The 21010-nt window shown below is 43.1% G+C and overlaps 3 protein-coding genes across 8 annotated transcripts; all 3 read right to left on the bottom strand.

Annotated features, from left to right (window-relative positions):
- Window positions 1-51: 51 nt before the first annotated feature.
- Window positions 52-11266, bottom strand: rusc1 (RUN and SH3 domain containing 1). Of its 4 annotated transcripts, none has more exons than XM_032518914.1 (11): window positions 10090-11266; window positions 7203-8042; window positions 6042-6164; window positions 5854-5930; window positions 5288-5462; window positions 4854-4959; window positions 4653-4699; window positions 4081-4580; window positions 3756-3994; window positions 3308-3475; window positions 52-2670 (listed from the first exon to the last, which is right to left on the bottom strand). In XM_032518914.1, the coding sequence occupies exons 1-11, from the start codon at window positions 11207-11209 to the stop codon at window positions 2505-2507; spliced, it is 3561 nt and encodes a 1186-aa protein (XP_032374805.1). In that variant the 5' UTR covers window positions 11210-11266; the 3' UTR covers window positions 52-2504. The 4 variants fall into 4 exon arrangements, with proteins under 4 accessions (XP_032374805.1, XP_032374806.1, XP_032374808.1 ...); XM_032518915.1 differs by having other exon boundaries at window positions 6081-6164; XM_032518917.1 differs by lacking the exon at window positions 7203-8042.
- Window positions 8773-20800, bottom strand: fdps (farnesyl diphosphate synthase (farnesyl pyrophosphate synthetase, dimethylallyltranstransferase, geranyltranstransferase)). 3 transcript variants are annotated; one of them, XM_032518921.1, is made up of 10 exons: window positions 19911-20390; window positions 19693-19833; window positions 18187-18267; window positions 17957-18079; window positions 17704-17792; window positions 17538-17610; window positions 17369-17446; window positions 17134-17268; window positions 16260-16463; window positions 8773-8784 (listed from the first exon to the last, which is right to left on the bottom strand). In XM_032518921.1, the coding sequence occupies exons 1-9, from the start codon at window positions 20184-20186 to the stop codon at window positions 16263-16265; spliced, it is 1197 nt and encodes a 398-aa protein (XP_032374812.1). In that variant the 5' UTR covers window positions 20187-20390; the 3' UTR covers window positions 8773-8784; window positions 16260-16262. The 3 variants fall into 3 exon arrangements, with proteins under 3 accessions (XP_032374812.1, XP_032374811.1, XP_032374813.1); XM_032518922.1 differs by lacking the exon at window positions 8773-8784 and adding an exon at window positions 20536-20800 and having other exon boundaries at window positions 15877-16463; window positions 19911-20066; XM_032518920.1 differs by lacking the exon at window positions 8773-8784 and having other exon boundaries at window positions 15875-16463.
- LOC116691356 (histone-lysine N-methyltransferase SETD1B-like) lies at window positions 11188-15321 on the bottom strand. Its single transcript, XM_032518919.1, has 2 exons — window positions 15199-15321; window positions 11188-13438 (listed from the first exon to the last, which is right to left on the bottom strand). Exon 2 carries the CDS (start codon window positions 13309-13311, stop codon window positions 11227-11229), a length of 2085 nt encoding a protein of 694 aa, XP_032374810.1. The 5' UTR covers window positions 13312-13438; window positions 15199-15321; the 3' UTR covers window positions 11188-11226.
- Window positions 20801-21010: the final 210 nt, after the last annotated feature.

Raw genomic sequence — 21010 nt, 5'->3', positions numbered from 1 at the left:
GCTTTTAACATGAATTCAAGTTCTAAATTATGAATCAAACAGCTGCCCATGTTTGGTTTATACTAATCATTTTATTTGGTGTATTTACAAACAAGCACATGCAGGAGGAGGGCAGTGACTGACACTAGAGGGGCACTGAACTATATTCAATAGTAGGACACAGGGATGTCTACAGGCTACATGACACCGGAGAGAGAAAGAGGAGAGGGAGGTACAGATCTCATTGGTACACACACACACATACAAGTGAAAGTGCAGGATGTGCAGACACACCGATGTGCTCACACTCATCTCTGCTTCCACTGACGCATACGCTGCCATGTACACACACAACACACACACACACACACACACACACACACACACACACACACACACACACACACACCACACACACACCACACCACACACACACACACACACACACACACACACACACACACACACACCACACACACACACACACACACACACACTTGATGGGTCAGATAAAGCTATTCCTTTCAGAAACCTCAAGATAAATAAGTAGTACACATCCAATAAATTAAATAAACAGCTTTTGAACAAATGCATTTAGACCAGAATATCACAACTAAACAAAGTGTCGGATGTTTTATCTTTATATTTCTTGTAAACACTTACAGGTATTATCCATTTTATGGCATTTTATTGTGATCGTAAGTTAGAAGTTATGACCATTGGTTCAACTTAATGCTACTGGACATTTGCCATAGTGTCAGAACTGAGCTTTCCCTGATTGATAATAGCAATAAAACATTCCTGCTGAATTAAATGAAGGTCCTTTAGAGTCGGCCTTTCCTGACCAGTTAAAATCTGTTTTATGTTAACTATTCAAGATTTTGTTGTAGACTTTGTGTCAACATCAAAGCAAAACCATGACTTTAAAACAAACAAAAAGGCTTTTAGTTGTACATTTAACCATATGCATAGTCACCAATACAGAATCTAGAGAATAACTAATAACTATACAACACAAAGCAATGGGTTTTAAACACTAGAATCAACATATCACTTCCACCACTACCACTTCTACTACCACTATCATTAATATCACTTTTATGATGAGCAAACATGGCGGGAAGGGTAAGGATAAATACATAAACTGAGGTATAAGGTGAAGACCAGCCACCAAACCCACCGACTTTACAGTAGCTTTATGAATTACATACATCTGGGGTTTTCTCACTGCATTAAGTTTAAGGTCAGATAGTGTTGAATAAGAGCTGAGGATAGTTTTGTGAGGTGTTTACTCTGACACATGTTGCCCTGTGAGGTTTTCGACGAGTTGAGAGATAAACTACAGATTGCTGTTGTCCGGTATTATCTTCTATAACTGTGTGGGATATGGACAGTTAGATATTTTCTGGCATTCATTCAAAGCACTCATGGCACATTACAATGCATACAGAGTTTAAGGTAGGAGGCTAAATCTAATATTTCTACGAATATGTTGTCAAGACAAAAGCAATACATGAAGCACACAGGAGGGAAGATACTGGATTCCATACTTTAAAAAACACATCTTTTTTGTTGCATGGATGACAACTACTTAAATGTGTGTGAAAGGTTGCAGAAGTAAAGAATTTTGAATCATCCACTTCCCCAATGTAGCTGCATGTGTTTTACTATCTGCTTTCTCTTGTTCTATCTTTCTACCTATCTTGGTAATATCAATCTCAATATATATACCTATATATATATATATTTTTTATGTATATTTATACAGTCAATTATACTAGCAGAAACATGTCAAACACACATGAACCAGGCAGAGGCGAGAGACCAATAGAGATGAAAGGTCAATAGAACACAGATCTACACAGCTACAATTCACTACATTACTACGCAGTATGCAACAGGAGCTACGGCGCACTACTCTCACATGCTTTCTCCACTCGACAACCTGTGTGCCGCGACTCTCTACGGCTGATGGCTAGAGGAATCAATGTGGCTACTACCAGGCTGTCGACTGTCACCCCCTCAAGACATACAACCGCTGATCTGAAAGCTCTTGAAATCTACAAGTAGCTGTTTGCACAGAATTTCCCCTGTGATCATTTTCAGATCAGTGGCTGATAAGGATGGCAGAAAATGAGAAAAGGGCACTTTAAAGGGATACTTCACTACAAGATATAAGGTCTTCCAGTATGAAATGTTCTAAATTTGACTTGAGTCATCATTTCACACCATCTGCTGCATTCCTGCTGCTAACATCCATTAGTTTAATGCTACCAAACTGGATGGGGAAAAAAACGCCCACATGTTCATAAAGGGAGAAGGCGTTCATCAGGACTGCTCCTGATGAACGTAAAGCAGAACAGATGGTGTTATGCGCTCAACTCAAACTCGAACCAAGCAAGCGTGAAATATCCCTTTCAGAGTAGTGCAGCCACACCATAACCTCTCAACACTCACCTAAAATATATATATTTTTTATTTTATTTAGTTTATATTGATTGAGTGCAGCAGTTATGGTGCAAAAGTCACATGATGAGGGAGGTGTAGCCAATAGGTACCAGGCCCTCCTTGTCTCCCTGACGACAGCGAATCCAGTCCTGATCGACTCCTCCTAACACCACCAGTTCCTCCCCTTTGCAGAAGCTGAGCTCTGAACCGGTTCCAGAGTGGTCACACAGCGTTCGTATTGACCTGAAGACAGACAGCAGAAAAATCTTCTCAGCCAAAATGGTCTACATATACGTACACCAACCAACCACAAACAATAACGTCATCCTCAACATACGATCCTGAATGAGTCACATTGCAGGATTGCTTGTGAGTCATCAATTATATTCTTTCAAAAGGCAAAAAAAATAGCCAGGGTATTTCTAGTGTCTGCTGCACTCACTGGTGAAGTAAAGTCACTTTAAAAAGGAATAATGCGTCACAACTTGCCCTGAGGACGGCAAGGTGGTTGGGTAAGTTTTTTTATGCCACACCCTAGCCATTAAATTATGGTCTCTATAGTTTGACATTTTCACACGAAAGTATTGCAATATTTTCTAAATGCCTGGGCCAAAATGTGATTTTCCTCTAAATGTATTTAAATTACGGTGTAAATTAGTTTTATCAATACAGACACGGAGGATGTGATCTCCCAAATCTATGAATTAATTGGTGAGGTAAATCCCCCAATCTATGGACATATCAAAGGATGAGGTAATTTTTAAATCGTATAACAAGAAAAAGGGTTAGATAACGAATCACAGATTTAGCTATCAATCTCATGCCAACACAACGCATAAATCTACCCTCTATAACCATCACTGTCACTGTACTGTTGTACCTGAGTGGTCTGGGTTTGTCCTTCATCTCCAGTGTGTCAATCTCTTTCTCTGTTTCTGGCTCACTTTCTTTCTGGGGCTCCGGGGCCCTCCTTATAATCGGGGTGGAGTTGCTGCTCACCATTCGGGTCAGTGCAGTGACCCCAGGAGCCAGCCACTGAGAGGGACGTCTGCAGAGATGGACACAAGGAGAACGAGAGGAGTGGGTAGACAGAGAGAGAGAGAGAGAGAGAGAGAGAGAGAGAGAGAGAGGAGAGAGAGAGAGAGAGAGAGAGAGAGGGGCAGGAGGGCAGAGAGGAAACACAGAAAGTTACCATTCATGCAGAAAACTATTTTAAGTGCAACAGTGACTTTAGAGTTTCTTAAAGTCACTACAGTGGTTGAACTCACTTGTTCATTACTTTCTCTCCTGCTTAATATATAGGTTAGGTGTTCAATTCATAGTCTAACCTGGTTAGGGGTGTGTGACCTGGTGGGCTGTTGAGGCTTTTAGAGGCCCCAAAGAGCCGCAGCCCCAGACCCCAGGGAACCTGAGCACCACTGCTGACCGGAGTGAAGTCACTCCCTACTTGGGCCCGGAGGTCCGGCAGATCTGTCTTCATCTCCTCCTTTTTCAGGCTCAGCTCAGACAGGTTCTGGCTCAGTCTGCCTCCCCAACGCATCACAGCACCCCATCCCTGTTGGATCACCTGTGATTCAAACAAATGTCAGCCCTGCATGATCACACAAAACACATTTGAATCCAAACACTGAGCAGCCACAATAAAATCAGTACCTGTCCAGCCTGCACTGCAAGGCTGTCCTCCTCAACATTAGGAAGAGTTAAGTCTCCAATTTCCTTCTCCTGCACCCACAACAGCTGAGGACTTGTCTGCCCGATAGTGACCGAAGCCTTTATGGGTGCAGTACCGCTATGTGTTGACTCCCCTGGCCCTCCATTCTTTGGGTGACTCAATGGTGAGGATATTTTGGTTGCCCGATGTTCTGGGCTTCCAAAGTCTACTTCTGAGAGGCTTTCAATATATCTGGAGTCTGTGGTTTTGGATTGGGAATCCTCTGTTGAAAACTGGAATCCAGCATCCTGACAAGGTGGGCTGGGGATTACTGGACTAGGACTGTCCGGCTCTAAATGGTGGTGCTGGAAGAGCAGGTCAAGGTTGAAGGTCAGCAGGCTGAGAGGCTGCAACACGAGGAGCAGCTCCTCAAACAGAGGCTGGCAGGCGCTTAGCGAAAGACGCATGTAGGAGGTGGGGTGGTAATATGTCTCCAGCACATCTTAGAGGAAGAGAGATCACTGTTAGGCACGTGCATGACCACAACGACATGGGTGTAATGATGGAAACTTACCACTGCAAGACTGAAGGTGAGATAGCCAGACATCAAGAAGCTTGGTACTAGAAGAAGAAAAAAACAGAGAAGAGGACAATTGAGGATACAAAGAGGACATGGGCAGGGAAATTAAAGAATAAATTATAATATTTAACTACTGATTTGAGCACTTTTCATGCCCCCAGTGGATACCAGAGAGGATTAGCAGCCAGTACTTACTTCAGTAGGCCAAGGAGGAATGCATTGAATCTGTGTTTGCTCTGCCTGAGCTGAGGCAGCTCTCCAACACGAACTTGTAAGTTGAACAATGCTTGAGTTTTAGGACCTTGAAAAGTGGGTTGAGAGGAAGAGGAGAACAAAGATAGGGGGAGGAAGGGAGAGCGAGGGAAATCAACAGAGAAACTTACAGAGATGAGTGAAAAATTGCAGTGAAACTTGGCACTCATCGGCCAATCGATATCTGCATCCTGTTGTTCACTTAATTCAGCATTTTAGACACTAAAATCAACACAAGTTGACTAATGTGTGTGGAAAGATAAGAGGCAGACAAAGTCCAGGGCTTATCATTATCAACTAGGGAAAAAACAACAAATATGAAATCCTTAATATCAAAATCTATAACTGCTAATTTCCTCCAATTCTTGATGTATTACCTGGCCTGGTTGAGGCCTGAACCAGACCCCAGGCGGAATTTGGCCTCCTGCCTGCAATCAGGTCACTCTGGTGAGGTTTCAAGCCATCGGTCAGCAAGCTGTGCAGGGCAGGGCAGAGACACTGCAGCACCAGACGGCCCAGAGATGGATTTATAGTGCTGTCTCCTGATAAGGCCTGAGGACGGGAGAGGAAGGGTGAGGAAGAAGATGTGCAGTAATAGGGAAAGACAGGAGAATAAAACAGAAAGAATGAATCAAGAGAGGAGGAAAGGAAAACGGGACACATAAATCGCGGTTAGAGAGAAACAGGAGACGATGAGTGTCAATATAATGGGATGAGACATGATTTGGGGGGTTAGAGTTAGTTTACAAATAAGTTTTTAAGACTACAAGATTGGGTTATCCAAAGATATTCTAGTACCTTGTTAACTGAGAGACACTGAGGAGAGACGGAACAAAATATGTAGAGTCAGAACAAGAAGGAAGGGAGGGAAAGCATTTTCAAAGATAAACAACTTGTGTTATTCAAAATCACACTGGTGATGTAAAATTCTGCATTGACTGACCTTCTGAACTACAGTCCGAGAAGAGCTGAACTGGGCCAAGATGGCTTCCACTGCCACACTGACCGCACTGACCAGAGCTGGAGGGAAGAACAAGGGTCTACAGTTCAACTCCAAGAGCTATACATGGACATCAGCAGAAAATGTATACAGCTGGTAAACAGGTAAACACACACAGGTTGGACGCACACCTTTTTTTTCCTGTAGGCACAGAGAGGACAGGCCCAGACCCCTCATTGGATGCTTCACATCTTCGCCCATCCAGGATATCTCGGTCCTCTGTACAGAGCCAGCGAAAGAGACACTGCGAACAGCTGACAGCGACAGCAAAAGAGCAATTACTTACTATAATTTGTATAAGAAAATACAAATTCAACAGAAGCTAAATGAATCACCACAGACAGACTTTCAAACTAAAATATTAGTGGTATTAGTCGGAAATGAAAAGCATTGGACTAGGCAAATAGAAGCAGATGGTATGACTTGTGAGGACATCCTGTAAACATTGGTTTACTGCGCTGAGCTTTCAACTGGATCTGTGAAGACAACTGTCTGTCTGCATCAGGAATAAACAAGATCCCATGCATTATCTTGACTCACACTCAAACACACTCATACATACTTCATATAAGCATACATTGGAGAAACTGCAGTTCGGGCTGTTGTATAAGCTACCACATCAGTCAGGTCAGCTACAATTCCACACATGTGCAAAGGGCAGGTGTTGTGTACATTGTGATGTTCATATAAAAGGATTTATATAAACCAGTTATATGAATACAGACATTCATATTATGACACTAAATGTACACACAGACAAAATATTAAAAGGGTTAACTAAAAATAAATAATTTACATTTTACATCATCGACAAGCTACTTGAATGTACCTTGCATGAAATGCATGTGTCCATTTCAACACACCGTGCAAACACAAAAACATGTAGATCACCCAGACAACACCGACACAAAGACAGACAGGCAGACAGCGGAAGACAAAGAGAAAGAGAGTGATTAGAGTGACTCGAGACACCCTCTGACAGGAACAGCTGTCACCACTCTGAAGCCCCTTTGCACATTTGAAAGGACAGTGTAGATAAGATGTATCAGATAACCTGCAGGGAGCAGCCAGCTGATACATTAAACAGCTACAGTTACACAGTTCTTCCAAATCTGCAAATCCCGCCTGGTCAAAAAAGTGACAAAAGTGTGAGGGCCACTATATCCAGGGCAGAGAACAAAGACAGAAACAGACAGTAAGAAAGAAAGACAGACAGACAGACGTGCAAGCAAGATGTCAGACAAAAAGAGAGAGTGTAAGATGTAGGAAGAGAGAAGAGAGAGAAATCTTACTCGCCACGCTTGACTGCAGTGGAGCCTGGTAGAGTTTTGGGGGTAAGGGGGGTGCCCTGGGCGGTATAGGAGGGTAGAGGTTTGGATAGTAGAGGGGAGCAGCGAGGGCAGGCAAGGTGTGAGAGCGGGGGAAAAGCGGGGAACTGAGGCCAAAACCTGCTGTGCCTGGAGGGGGCACTCCAGAGCGCTGGGGAGGGGAGAGGGCTCCAATAGGGGAGAGGCGAGGAGGGGCACCCCTGTGCATAGGGCAGTTTTTAGGGTGGTACAGGTAATATGTGGGGAGAGGAGGAAGCTCTTTGGACGCTCTTTTGTTGCTGTTGTTGTCTGTGTGCGAGTGGGTGCGCTTTTCTGAATACAGCGAATCCATAGCACTGACACTGTTTGAATACGTCATCATGACATCAATGTTCTTATAAGGGGTGGTACAAACTGGAGCCACTGTGGTGCCACAAACAGGTGTGTCTGACTTTGTGTGCGTGTCTGAGTCACTGTAATATAGAGAGTCAAAATTACAAATAGAGTCAGACGCAAAGTCCTTGTGTGTTTTAAAGATATTCCCATAATCACGAGGAGGGTCTACACCAAAATCATCCAGGGATTCCTTGTTATAGCCAGAGCTTATATTAGTGCTTGAATCATCTCTGTGGATACAAGCTGAGCTTGCAGCAGGGGCCCACTCTGTGTTACAGTGTTTATCTGTGGCCTCCCTGCCTACATGGCTGTTGGGTCTGGGATCTGCAAAGGGCAGGGAGTTACAGTAGCCCGGGTGATAGGCAGGGAGGGCAGTGTGGAGGAAGTAGGGTTGGGAGGACTGGGCAAGGGACAGTGGGGGGGAGGAAACTGCTTATTGGAAAGGGTAAAAAGGCCAAAAATTGTAAGATGCAGGAGTCAGGATGGCAAGGGCAGGCACACAAGCAAAGCAAATATGAGGGAGCAAAGCGGATTCATGGACAAACAATGGAAACAACAGAATGGGATGTATAGGTGAGAAAAACAAGGAAGATTAAAGTAAAAAAAATGTGGCAGAAAAATGGGAAGGAGAGAGAGTTGCAGAAAATGTTAGTGTCTGTTGAGAGAAAAATGCATTCATGAGTGTATTCCAGCAGAAATTGTCATCATGTAACATCATGTAGTATTTAAACAAATTAAACAGTTGATTGACAGTTACACGTTGACAGTGTATGAAAGTCAATGGAGTTGAATTAAGAGCAATGAGAAAAGTCTTTCATTTAGGAGGTTAAATGATACAGTGGCCATAAAAGAATAACTTTTGAGCAGTCTTACAGCTGCACAGAAGAAATAATCAATCTATCAATCACCCGCTCATTCACCAACGACGCCAGAATTAAAATGCCACCATGAATCACAAAGCTTCGTCATATTTCAATGTGGGTTTTCTTTACGGCATCTGGTTTCAGTTTCATTTTACACTTACATTGAGAGTCATGAATATTAAGTATAATACAGCAGTGTTTTGAACTTTACTGCAGTGCCTGCCTTCATCACCTCTGGATCACAGTCTCTCTCCTTCTTCCTTTTGTTTTGTACCTCTCTCAAGCTTCTTTCCACCACCACCCTTCCCCTCCCCTCTCCAGCAGTTAAGCATACAGTGTAATGCTGAGTCAGTCAGACAGCAGAGATCTGTCCGTTACTGCTCAATCACCAAATCTGTCTCTGTGAAGATTTAGAGATTGTGGCAACAACAATTTTCATTACACTCAATCACCTGTGGAAGACTGCAAATCTATGGGCTACACAATGAGCTGAAAAGCAACCATACCTTTGTTAGACTTGAGCTGGTTTTGAACTAACACATGATACTTCCTATTTTTCTGACACAAGCTCTCAGCAATTGGTCCATGTACTAAGATCCACCTCTTGGGCTCTTAAAGGTGTACACACCTATTTCTGGCTTGTTGCAATGTTTTTTGGGAAACTCATGCAGCATACAACTCATTAGTAATTTAGTTAATTTCATATTAAGAAAGCAAATTATTAAAATTATTAAATAATGCCATAGTAATTATACATTTAGAGAACAAGTTTTACTATTGAAATTAAAGTTAAACACCCTACTGACTAATCCTTAGTGCCTATGTAGCCTACTGCAGCACTATATGAGCTAAGTAACTTGATCTGTGCCACTCTAGGGAGCAAGGATAAAGAGCGAAGATAGCAAGAGACAGCAAGAGAAAAACATATAAACATCCCAAGATTGGATTTAAAACCAGTAAAGAGACAGAGAAAGAGAAGCAGAAAAATATTTTAGGTCACACAGAAAAAAAGAAAAGTGAAGTTAAAGGTAGAAAGTAGGAAGAGAAAGAAAGAGAAAGCTCAATGGACACTCCATTATGCCCCGCATGGTCTAAAGAGTGGATGAATAATTGAATAAGGCAGTGATGACATCACATTTTGATAACTAGTGCAGGAAAGACTGGCTGGAAAGTTTCCAACCTCCTCTTTCTCCTCACATTACCTTCAATCCCCTCACTGTCTTTATCCCTCCATCTCATACTGGTGCTTGTGCTCCCTCTGCAGCTTCCACTGTCTTCCTCGCTTCCCCCAGTCTGCAATCACCCTTGCTCTATCCCTTGTCATCATTTATCCATCATATCACGCATCATAGCTTTCTGTGACTAATGCTTACCGTCCATCTCTTCACTCTCATTCCATATATCATTTCCACAAATGAGTCAACCCTTGGTTTTCTGTTTCGTTTTCTATTGTCTTGTCAAATTATGTCATTTGTGCAACACTGAGTATCTCCTTCTCTCCATCATTTGCCCATCCCAGATTTTTCGTGTCGGCCTAATTACGCTGGGTTACTTTGATGTGTTCAGCAGCATCTGTTATTATCATAAGCAGCATCATGACAATGTATACTCACCTGTGGTCCTTGATTCGAAAGTCCTTTCTCCATCGGCTCGTCCTCTCTCCTCCACCTCCACCTTCTCTTCTTCTTTCCCTTCCTTTTCCTCTCTCTTAACTTCTTCACCCTCCCACTCTCTGCCCATGGTCCATAGGCTGCTGTCGCTGAGAGAGCAGCCAATCTTCTGAGATGGGCACAGCTCCGGCTGTCTACCCTCCTCGTCAGCTCTCTGGAGCATTTCCTTTAGAGCTGCCATTGAGGTGAGGGCTGGTGGCGGCTGCATGAAGAAGGCCTGAGCCTGGGAGGTGTACTCCCATTGGTTGCCGTCGCCGCCTGCCATTTCCCTTCTCCACCTCAGGTTGTACAGTATATCTGCATCTGGAGTAATAACTGTTGGGTCAGGGTCTGGATCAGTGATCACCTTTGTTGTGGGGAAGGTGCTCTTGTTGCGGTAACGCATCTCTTTAAAAGTTGTGACCTTTGGAGCTGACCCCGGAGATGACCCTGACAAACTGACCTTCTTTTGAGTTTCCACGTGAGATCGTCTCATTGCCAGGGGTGGCAGCTGTGGTAGGGCTTCACATTCAGGTGTGAATGCTATGAGCCAATCAAATCGCTCAGGCTGTGCAGAGTTAGCCAGGAGAGTGCTGACTTTGTGAGGTGGCACAGATGGGGGGATTGGGGGTAAAGGGCGAGGAGGAGGAGGAGGGGGAGGTGAATCTGGTACCACGGCAGGATACCGGAAAGACTCAAAGCTCATATTCTTTGCTTTAGTTTCATGTGTATCGCTACAACCAGTGGTGTAGTAAGGGTCAGAGGTCAGACCGCTGTTCCTTTTCTTTCTTCTTGCCATCTCAGTGAACGAGGTTGTTCTTTGTGCGTTCTTTTTGCATTCTTCAGCTATATCTGCTCTTCGATCTCCATCCAACTTGCTCCTGCTGCTCCATCCTTCTATGGTTGTCAACTCTGAGTCACATTCCTTCTCCCCGGCGGTCTCTTTTAGCCTGAACTCATGTAGCTCCCCAGACTTGGACGAGATAACATAATTTTCATCTCCCTCATCCTCTAACCCTCCAACACAATCACCAAGTTCTGGGCTGAGCTTGAGGAGCTCAGCTTGGGTCAATCCAGCAAGCATCAATAGTTTCCTAATCTCTACATCCAGTGCATGGAAGGAGGGGGGAGGAGGCAGTGCAGGTGGTATGGCAGGGGGAGATGACAAGGAGATTGAGATAACTGGCGGAGGAGGCAGAGGTGGGGGGCGTGTGGTAGGAGGAGGAAGGGAAAGGGGGGTCTTTTCCTGTTCGGATTGAAGAGCAGCGAGCCGCTGTGCCTCCTTCCTGGCAAGGTGACGCTTCCGAGGGGGAGGGATGGGAGGAGTTGGGGTGGAATAGATGGAGGTGGAGAAGGAGTGGTATAAAGGGTGAGGTAAGGGACCGGTTTAGAGGTGGGGAGAGGAGGAATGGAGGGTGGCGATGGAAGTAGAGGTTTCTCACACCTAAAAGTGGTGAAAGTGGGGGATGAGGAATTAGGGGAGAAAGTAGACAATGTAGGAGACGTGGAGACAGCCATGGAGGTGGTCTCCCTGCTGATATTGATGTAGGTGTGGAGGTCAGAGCTCACGCTGGCATGACGGGCTGGAGGTTTTGGGGGTCTAGGTGGCGGTTCGACAGGAGAAGAGGTTAGGGAATCAGGAGCCAGAGGATCCTCACAGTCTGATGGAGCAGTGAGGTCAACCCCTGCATCGGAAAACTCCTGAGAGTCTCCCATGGCTCCTCTGCCACTTTTATACAACTTCCAGGGAATGTCAATGTTGCCCATTTCATCCATGAAATCTGAGAGATCCTGCTCTTCCAGATCTCCAAGATCAAATCCCTTCTCGTGGAGTCTTGCAATGTAGGACAGTTTTACTTCCCTGTTTACCTTCTCCAAGTGATCTAGGTGATCTAGCCGATCCCTCAGAACATCCCAGTGTTGTTCCCCCTCCAAATCCCAACGAGCCACTTGGATCACCTGGCTGAAGCGCTCCATTTTTCCAAACTCCCCTACTGATTCTAGAAAGTCAAGCAAACCTAGTTTGGTGACCTCAGAATCACCTTTGACTCCTAAGTAGTCAGGAGAAGGGGAGTCCAGGGCAGAGGGGTAGCCCTCATCTGGGGAGCAAGGGGGGATTGGGGAATGTGATGTCAAGACAAAGGGATTGCAGTTAAGAGGAAGGGATGGGGGTGAACGGGCAGTAGGCTTGCATTCAGGGGCTTGTGGGAGTGAGCACTCTTTGGGGGACAGAGTGACGGAAAAATGATCTTGGTCGTGGGAAGAGCAGATGGAGGCAGATTGATCTGCACAGTCAGACTCCAGATCAGAGCAGGAGCTAATGGAAGTGGAGGACGAAGAGGTAGAGGAGGAGAGCGACAACTCCAAGAGGGAGGAGGGACAGTCACAGCACGAGGGGACCAGGGTGTCATCATCATCATCGTCGTCGTCATCATTGTCAGCCTCATCTTCATCATCATCAATATCGATATCCCCACTGCTCTCTTCCTCATCGTCTTCTTCCTCTACTTTTAAATTTTTCTTGTTGTCCAGATCAGTGCTTGCGTCTGCATTCTTGCCTTCATTTTCCAGACAGGCAGCAGGGTGGGCAGAGGCCTCCAGCTGGCCCTGTGCTTGGGAGGGAGGCTGAGGCTGCTCCTTGGCCCCCTTCCCATCCTGCCTCTGGGGCAAAGGGGCCGGAGGAGGAGGTAGCTGCAGTTGCTGTCTGATAGAGATGGTGTTGTTGTTGTTGTGGTTATGGTTGAACATACTGTTGTTGTCCTGCGGGGAGCGGCCATCGCAGCACAGACACGGGAGGCTCGGCTCGTTGCAGTTCGGGTCAAGAGGAAGAACAGAGGGAAGCGGGGGTGGAGCTGCTGCTGGTGCAATTTTGGTTGCCGCCGATGCACGAGCACTCTTGGGTTTGGGCTTAGCTGATTTGGAGATGGTGGAACCCTGTTTCTGTGAGCTAAACCTGGACTGGCTTACTGGTGCTCGAGGCTGCACTCCCACCCTGGTCCTTGTGGGTGCAGGAGGGCCTTTAGTAGCCTGGCGTAGGGAGGAGGACCTGGTGATCGTGTTCATGTTTTTATCTTCCCTTTGGAAACCAGGGCCATGAGACTTTGGTCCAGCTACGGTATTGGTCCGTCTGCTGACGTCAAAGCGCCGGGGCTTTGGAGGCTGAGAGGAGCAGCTAGAGGACTGCATTGTTGAAATGGGACTTTTTAGGATATTCTGATATTTCTGTTGCTATAGAAACAAGTGTTGTAAAAGCAGGACAAATCCAAACTATGACACGCCGTGACGGTCACATCTTGGCTTGACTCCCAAGATCCTGTAACATCAAAGGAAAGACAGTGAATAACGAGCACGGGCAGAAATTTTGCTCTGCAAAGACCGTTTTCCCTCCACATGTTTTCATGTTTCTTTGAAGTTATCATCTGAACTATTCTATATAACTCAATTGCTTTTGGGCTTTCTGTTTTATAATTATCACAGTCTAAGTCCTGGGAGGAAACAGCAGTGAGTGAAAACACACATTGTGCTGTAAAAAAGGCACATTTTCAAGCATCACCACTTTACCACAACAATTAGTCAATTTATAAATTGACTAAATGATTAAGCAACTACGTAGACAACAAATTAAATTTAAGTCAAATATTCAATAGTTTCAGCTTCTCAAATGTGAATATTTGCTTGTTTTCGCAGTCTTTTATGATAGTAAGCTGAATATCTTTTGGTTTTGGACTGATGGTCGGACAAAACAAGACATTTGAAGACATCACTTTGACTTGAAACTGAGATCATAATTTAAAACTTTTTTTCTGACATTGTTGACAAAATCGTTAATTGATTAATCAAAAAAATACTTGGCAGCAGGGGCGTCGGGCTGGAGGGAAAAAGGGGACAGAGTATCAGGGCCTTCATGTGAGGAGGGCCCAAAAAGATGCTAGAATGAATAGGTGTGGATGCAGGGAGGGGCCCAGAGTGTTGTGCTACGCCCCTGCTTGGCAGATTGCTAGTTGCAGCCCTTAAATAATGTTGCATTATTTGTTGAGCAACACAGTTTTTTTGGAAACATTAAGATGCCTTGAGATTTGTTCAGTTAAACAAAGGCTTGAAAATGTACATAACAGATGGTTTTCTGCAAGGTGTGTGTCTAACCTTGGTTTCTTGGTTTTCAGATGCTATTCTCCTATTCAAATTCTAACACACACACTCACGCACATATCACATGAACTGATCCCCATAATTGCCAGATAATTTATAGCCTAATAACTGTCACTCATCATCTTTATCATCCATGTTCAGCTTCCCTGAACACTGATATTCATGAGTTTACATTAGTCAAGCTGACTCCATCTGTCCCAGTCCATCCTTACAAGATGACAAAAGGCAGTAAGATCTAGATCAACAGAAACAAAACGTTAAAAAATACACTGCACCCAGAGCTATGACAGCACATTTAACTGGAGCATAAAATAATCAGGCAGCAGTTCTGAACAACACTGAGTCTGTCTTTTTAAAGCCAATCTTCGGAAGGCTATTGCTCATTTATTCCTCCACAGTGCCCCTCACATCTTTGAGGAATATAAATCACTGAAGTGCTTGCTTACAGTGGGCCTTCGTCGTAATGGCCATTAAAGCTAACAAAGTTAACAAATAAAACAAAAAAAAAACCAGCACATCCTCAGATGTAATTTAAACCGTCCTGTGCATAGTATTTACCCCTGCATATATTGATCCCACAGAGCTGATGGAGACAGGGAGGAGGAGGGGGGGTGGGGTACCTCCAACCGCATCGCCCTGAAATACAGGCCCATCCGTCCCCATTATAACTCAAATATTACAAATAATATTGAGATTCCTGTTAAAGTGTTATGTTAACCGATAATAAAGAATTCATTTGACCTACAAGCTACAATAAAAATCACTGTTAATAGCGGAATTGCTTGTCTCTTGATCTACGCAGGCTGCGTGTGGGAATAGGTGGTTTTACCCGACTAGTCTCCACAGGTTAATTTGAAAAAATAAAACTAAAAAAAATATATAGGCTACACATTTAGAAACATAATACATTAGAACTCGACTCACGGTCAAATTCAGGTAAAGATGGATGAAGGTCTCCATCTCGTCGGGCTCTCTCACATCCCAGTCCGAGTGAATGTGAATCTCTCTTCGACCGTGACAGCCTCAGCATCTGTCTTCTCGCGAGCATCCAACAAACCAAACCACACCCCTTACTTGCCTTATCATCAGTGAGTCATTTTCAGCTTCACCTTCTTCAAGGAATTAGTTTTGAGTAAGAGCCTAATTTCCTTTAACTCCTTAAATCATCGTAATTAAATTAATTTATGCATTTATTAGTCTGTCTTCAAGGATATTAACATTCAACCGCCAACTACTGCCTCTAGCCATGATTACTATTATACACTGATCTGCCAACTACATTCTTGATACATTTATTAATTTAACTTGTACATAGTTGAATCCCATATAATCATGTCACAAAATTTTAAAAAAGGCCATTATGTTTACACAGAGCCCAATTATTCAATTTACTACCAAATGTGACAAAAAAAGCATCAAGCCCTCCCATTTGAAAAGCCAGAAACTGACATTTTGTATTTTTTGCTTGAGAAATGACACACACAGTATATCAACAAATTGTTTCTGCTCTACAGCAAACACACAAACATGGATAAAATGGTGGGGGGAAAAAAAGGCTGTTTATACATTATTTATTAAAAGCAATAACATTCAGGCCAATACAGACTTTATACTTTACTTTTAATACATATATTCTTACAAAATTATAACTGCTGCGACTATCAGTTTTATCTGTATCTTCATCCTGCCGTGCACTCCTCAGGGCAGACTAATATGAAAACTAGACAATGTGCGATTCATTTCAGTGTCCTTTTACCCATGGGATTCTTCCGGGAGGAAACAACTGAAGACACTCTACATTATGTACTGGTTTCAATAAATAGGTATTATGGAGCAAAAGTGGCCGGCTGTTTGATGACATTCACAACCAAACATCCACAAACCAAGTTAAGAAACGGATTTCTGTGTGCTGTTCAGATCATGCTGCTGGCAGTGGAGAAATAAAAAGGAGTTGATCTGTGCATCATGATACAAGCCCCTTTTACCTCTCACTTGATCCGCTTATAGATTTTGTCGGCGAAGTTGAGGAAGACTGAGTGAGGAAGGTTTTGAGCGTGACAAGCGATTAGTTTCTGTAGCCGCTTGTAGCTCTCTTCCTCATATTTGTGGTACAGTTCTGGCATTTGCAGGGTGTTGTACAGTGCTTTGACCTTTTTTACACAGGTATCATCCTGGCGCCCGTAACATCCCTGAGGAGAAGATTAAGATGATGTTATGCTAATGTAATAGCGAGCAGTTTCAGTAGGAAGTCTAAAAAAGTAGAATCAGAGGCCACCACATGGAGGAGTCAAAGGATAATACCCAAAACACATAGTTTCACTGTTCTGACAAATATTATACTTTATTGCTGCAAAGCATTTTTGGTTTCTTTATTGTTGAGTGATGTTTTAGACTGTAGAAAAAAATATACATCAATAAAAAGTGATACATTTCTGTATTTCTTTCTGTTAAAACCACATTTTTTACACTTACTTACTACCTTGTACAATTAGCACAGTTACTTATGGTGGTATATAAAAATGTAATACTATTTTTTTGAAAAGATCACTTCAAATTAAAGAATCTGTCAGCGGGTCATTGCTCAAATTCAAATATACAGCACTGAGATACAATTGTAGCATGCTTTCTACTCAATCTGTTACATGCACTAACCACTGTTTAAATATTCATGGTCTTTCTCTGCTGTTTCTGTGACAAAAACCCCAGTAAAGTAAATGTAAGTACATTTAAAGTCCATTATACTAAATACATTTTTAAATGTAATCTGTATTTGAGCAACAAAATCCCTGCATACATAGTTTGCAGCCAAATTATATTAGTACATATTTGTAAATGATCAAACTGAAAGGGCTGTCCCACCTCCAGCTCTGCTCGCTGTTCAGGGGTCATGGTTTCCAGGGCCGTCACCACCAGCCAGCTGCATTTGTTATCCTGGATGTCTGTACCAATCTTTCCTGTCACAGCAGGGTCTCCATAACAGTCTAAGTAGTCATCCTGCAAATGATAGACATTGGGTGGTTATTAACTCTGTGTAGTGTGCAGTATATTATTTATTATGGGAAATGAAAGCAGGGGGATGTGTAAATGTAATTACCTGTATTTGAAAGAACTCTCCCATCTCCAGTAAGATGTGTTTGGCATTATTGTGTTCCACTTCACTCTCAATTCCTGCCTACAAAAGCAAGGTAAACTAGTTATAAGAAAGAGTTTGATATTACTTTTACTTTCCTTCTGTCATGTGTGTACAATATAAACACACTCACAATGTACATTGCAGCTGCCACTGGGAGATAAAAAGAGTAAAAGGCCGTCTTGTATTTCACAATAGCTTTATATCTGAAAGACGAGAAGAGAAATTATTACACCCATTTGCTTTGGTATTAAAACATCACTCCTTTTAAATGTACTTTTCAGATTTATCTTTCCAACCTCTCAATGGTGAATCTGTTGAGGTCAACCTGACCAGGTGGAGCCGTCATAAGGTCCAGAGCTTGGCCAAGCTCGGTCTGGAAAGTTACCTGAAACAAACAGAGATGTACTAGGAATCCTGTATTAGTGTGTGTGTGTGTGTGTGTGTGTGTGTGTGTGTGTGTGTGTGTGTGTGTGTGTGTGTGTGTGTGTGTGTGTGTGTGTGCGTGCACGTGCGTGTGTGTGTGTATAATTAAAACAGGACGCATTGTACCTCAGTAAATAGCTCCAGCAGGCGAACGTAGTAAGGCTGATCCCTGCAATGTCTGCGAAGCAGTCTGTAGATTGACCCTTCTAAGAGAAATGAATCATTGATCGCATCCAGACCAATGCCATCCTTAAAAACAAACAAACAGGGTTCACTGAGTGTGCCATTAACAGTGGAAATAAATGATTACACACACACACACTCTCTTTATCTGGATTATATGAAGTTTATATAACCTTTTTGTACCAGCAGGGCTGTCCTCTCCGGGTCACAGATCCATCCATGATATCATCTGCCACCAGGAAAAACGCCTGAAGCTGCAAGCAACATAGACACAGTCGTAACACTTGATGATGAGAGAAAGTAACGCCCCTGCAAAGTGTCATTACTATAGTTAGTCTAAGTCTGTGCTTGTGAACTGAAGTTTTAGCAACACATTGGGAAGCACATGCCAACTTAAGCTTCCTACAAATATATTTGCAGTATGTCCTCCACTACATTTACTTCATACCTTTAGTGTCTGCTCCCATGTTGATTAGGGTATTAAAAACTTGAAAAATATCAATTTTAAAGTACATTTAGAACAGCTAAAAAAAAAAGTGTGATTAATGGCGAGTTAACTATGAACAAGCATGCAATTAATTGACAGCCCAAGTATTATTATGGATGGTATTATTTAGAGTAAAAGTTTTAACAGTAAAGTATTTCTACACTAAGTAAAATATATAGGCTTCCACTAATGGTAAAAATGTAACTTCCTTAAAAAGCTAAAGGAGCAAATGGTGGGAAAAATAAAAAAATCGTTGCACTAGTACTAAGTAAGTATTAAGTTTACAGCATCAGGATAGTTGATGTGGAATTGATTTAAAACAAACCACAGTTCCCAAATAATGAAAGGCTACACAGGCAATGCTACTTTTGGTCTTTTCATGGGATGGTTTGAGGGGAAAAAAATTGGAATATGGCCTGACTTATGGTGCGTTCCAGGCAACCCGTAACTTACTAGTCGTGAACTCATACCAGATCGTTGTACACCCAATTACACTTTGACGTCACACACACAAACAACAATGGCGACCCCTGTTTATGCAGTACAGACGCCCTATTAGGCAACGTTAAGTAGTTCCACACGTTGAAATCAAAACAATACACATACGATTATGTACTTCTACATGTTATGTTTATTAAATGATGCCTATGTCACTAGAATCAGCTAACGCTTGCTAGAAGGGTTTATAGTGACTTTGCCTGGAACGCTTCCAAGTCGTGAGTCGTGACTTGAAGTCGTAACTTACGGGCTAAAAACTGTGTCAGGAACGCAGCATTAGTTGTACTCCCAGTTAGTTTTGACGTCACACACAAACACAAATAACAATGGCGACCCCTCTTGATGCTGTACAGACCATAGACCGTATATATCAATAATATACGGTCTATGGTACAGACGCCGTGAGAAATAGTAAATAGGCAACGTGAAGTAATTAAACACATTGTAATCAAAACAATACACATACGATTGTGTACTACTACAGGCTATATTTATAAAATGAAGCACAAAATATGTTGCCGACTAAGCATCAGCTAGCGGTAGCTAACGTCAACCTTAGGTAGCCTCTAGCTAACGCTCTGTGGTGACTTTTCCTGGAACGCTACCGACTGGGGACTTGAAGCCGTAACTTACGGGCTAAACGGTGTTTGGAACGCAGCATTATCTTTTAGTATGTCACAACATTCTTCATTACCAATTCAATGCACCAGCCAACCAACAGAGCCCGCTGCACTGTGTCCTGTGTGAGCTGCGAAGGTGGCAGAAGCTCCCTCAGGGTTCCAATCACAGACAGGCCCCGGTTCCGCTTGCCTCCAGGGGAATTGTACACCAAAACCTACAAGAACAAGTTGCAGATAATGAACCACATGCAACAGCAGTTCAACACTTGCCAGAAGCAACTCTGTAAAATACCTCTCTCAACCTGGCCAGAGCATCAGCCAGCGCAGGGTCGGCGAAGTCCCTCTCTGAAAGCTCGGTCACCAACTCATCAAACTGGACTTCAAACAGTTGAGGATCTGACAGCAACGCTTTTTTGTTGCTGTGCGTCCCATTGCAATTGCTGTCTCCCTGAAAAGACGATATACACAGCAGAATAGGTGTGGTTTCTAATTTAAGAGGAAACACGGCTTTCCACATGGTCCGGATTATTTTAGGGGCGTTAATGATCAAGCTCAGGTGACGGCTCATTCTCCACCAACCGTCCAAAAACTCTAACTAACCGTAAACAAGCTTAGCTCAAACATGTCAGACTGCTACATTAGCTAGCAGCAGCGTAGCTAGCTAACACTAAACCATATAACGTTGCATTTGTTTCGGTTGAGGAAAACCATGTTACCAACGTAGTTAGCTCCATGGTCTCTGAGACCGCTGAACTCCGTAAACTAGAGCGAATATCAGCTAGCTAGGTCACGTGAATTAATTTACCAATTATAAGCTTAGCAAGAAAAGACGTGAGCATCGTTATCCTATTCCAGACAGTTACCAAAATTAGCTATAGTATACCGATTTTTTTTTTTAAGTTCATATATATTCCTACCATAATGATAGTGTCCTTTTGCCCTAAATTGTTCAGTATAATCGGGTGAAATAGTTTATCCTCTGGTTCTTCGTCTTGCTGTCAAACTGAAGTCCATGAACGTCTCCTCAAACCAGGATGTGCAGATTGTAGTTTGCTGTCCAGCTTCTGTCCGTTTAAATACAAATCAGTAGAACTAATTTCCCCAGTATCCATTGCGTGTGGTGCATGTGGGCGTGGATTTTAGAAGGCTCCATTTGACATTGAATGTTTTGATTTGCTGGTAGCATCGAACCAGGATGGGTTTTCACACTGGCTGACCAATATAATTGAGGAGAGGTGGAGTTTAGGTGGAGTGGGGAGATTATGAAGCCAGGGGCGCCTTCAGCCTGTAGTTTGCGCAACCGCACTTCATTTTTAATATACAACATTTTTGACACACCGAGCAAATGAGAGGAAATTACATTTTTCAATTCACATAAATTTCAATTCTATT

Source organism: Etheostoma spectabile, chromosome 6 (genome assembly GCF_008692095.1).
Source record: "Etheostoma spectabile isolate EspeVRDwgs_2016 chromosome 6, UIUC_Espe_1.0, whole genome shotgun sequence".
In the NCBI taxonomy this organism is placed as follows: domain Eukaryota; kingdom Metazoa; phylum Chordata; class Actinopteri; order Perciformes; family Percidae; genus Etheostoma; species Etheostoma spectabile.
The sequence above is the reverse complement of the archived record's forward strand: the minus strand, read 5'-3'. Positions and strand labels throughout refer to the sequence as shown.

Bases quoted from the DNA above. Each gene is read 5' to 3' on its own strand.
- rusc1 (XM_032518914.1), bottom strand. From the start codon at position 11,209: ATGCTTGCTGGATTGACCCAAGCTGAGCTCCTCAAGCTCAGCCCAGAA. The intron at 6,165-7,202 runs GTAAGATTTCTC...TGTCGCTGTCAG, and splicing joins ACTGCAGTCAAGCGTGGCGA to CTGTTCGCAGTGTCTCTTTC. The intron at 5,463-5,853 runs GTCAGTCAATGC...TCCCGTCCTCAG, and splicing joins CTCGGACTGTAGTTCAGAAG to GCCTTATCAGGAGACAGCAC.
- LOC116691356 (XM_032518919.1), bottom strand. From the start codon at position 13,311: ATGCAGTCCTCTAGCTGCTCCTCTCAGCCTCCAAAGCCCCGGCGCTTT.
- fdps (XM_032518921.1), bottom strand. From the start codon at position 20,186: ATGAGCCGTCACCTGAGCTTGATCATTAACGCCCCTAAAATAATCCGG. The intron at 17,269-17,368 runs GTAATTACATTT...TATCATTTGCAG, and splicing joins GAGAGTTCTTTCAAATACAG to GATGACTACTTAGACTGTTA. The intron at 16,464-17,133 runs GTGGGACAGCCC...TCTTCTCCTCAG, and splicing joins AACAGCGAGCAGAGCTGGAG to GGATGTTACGGGCGCCAGGA.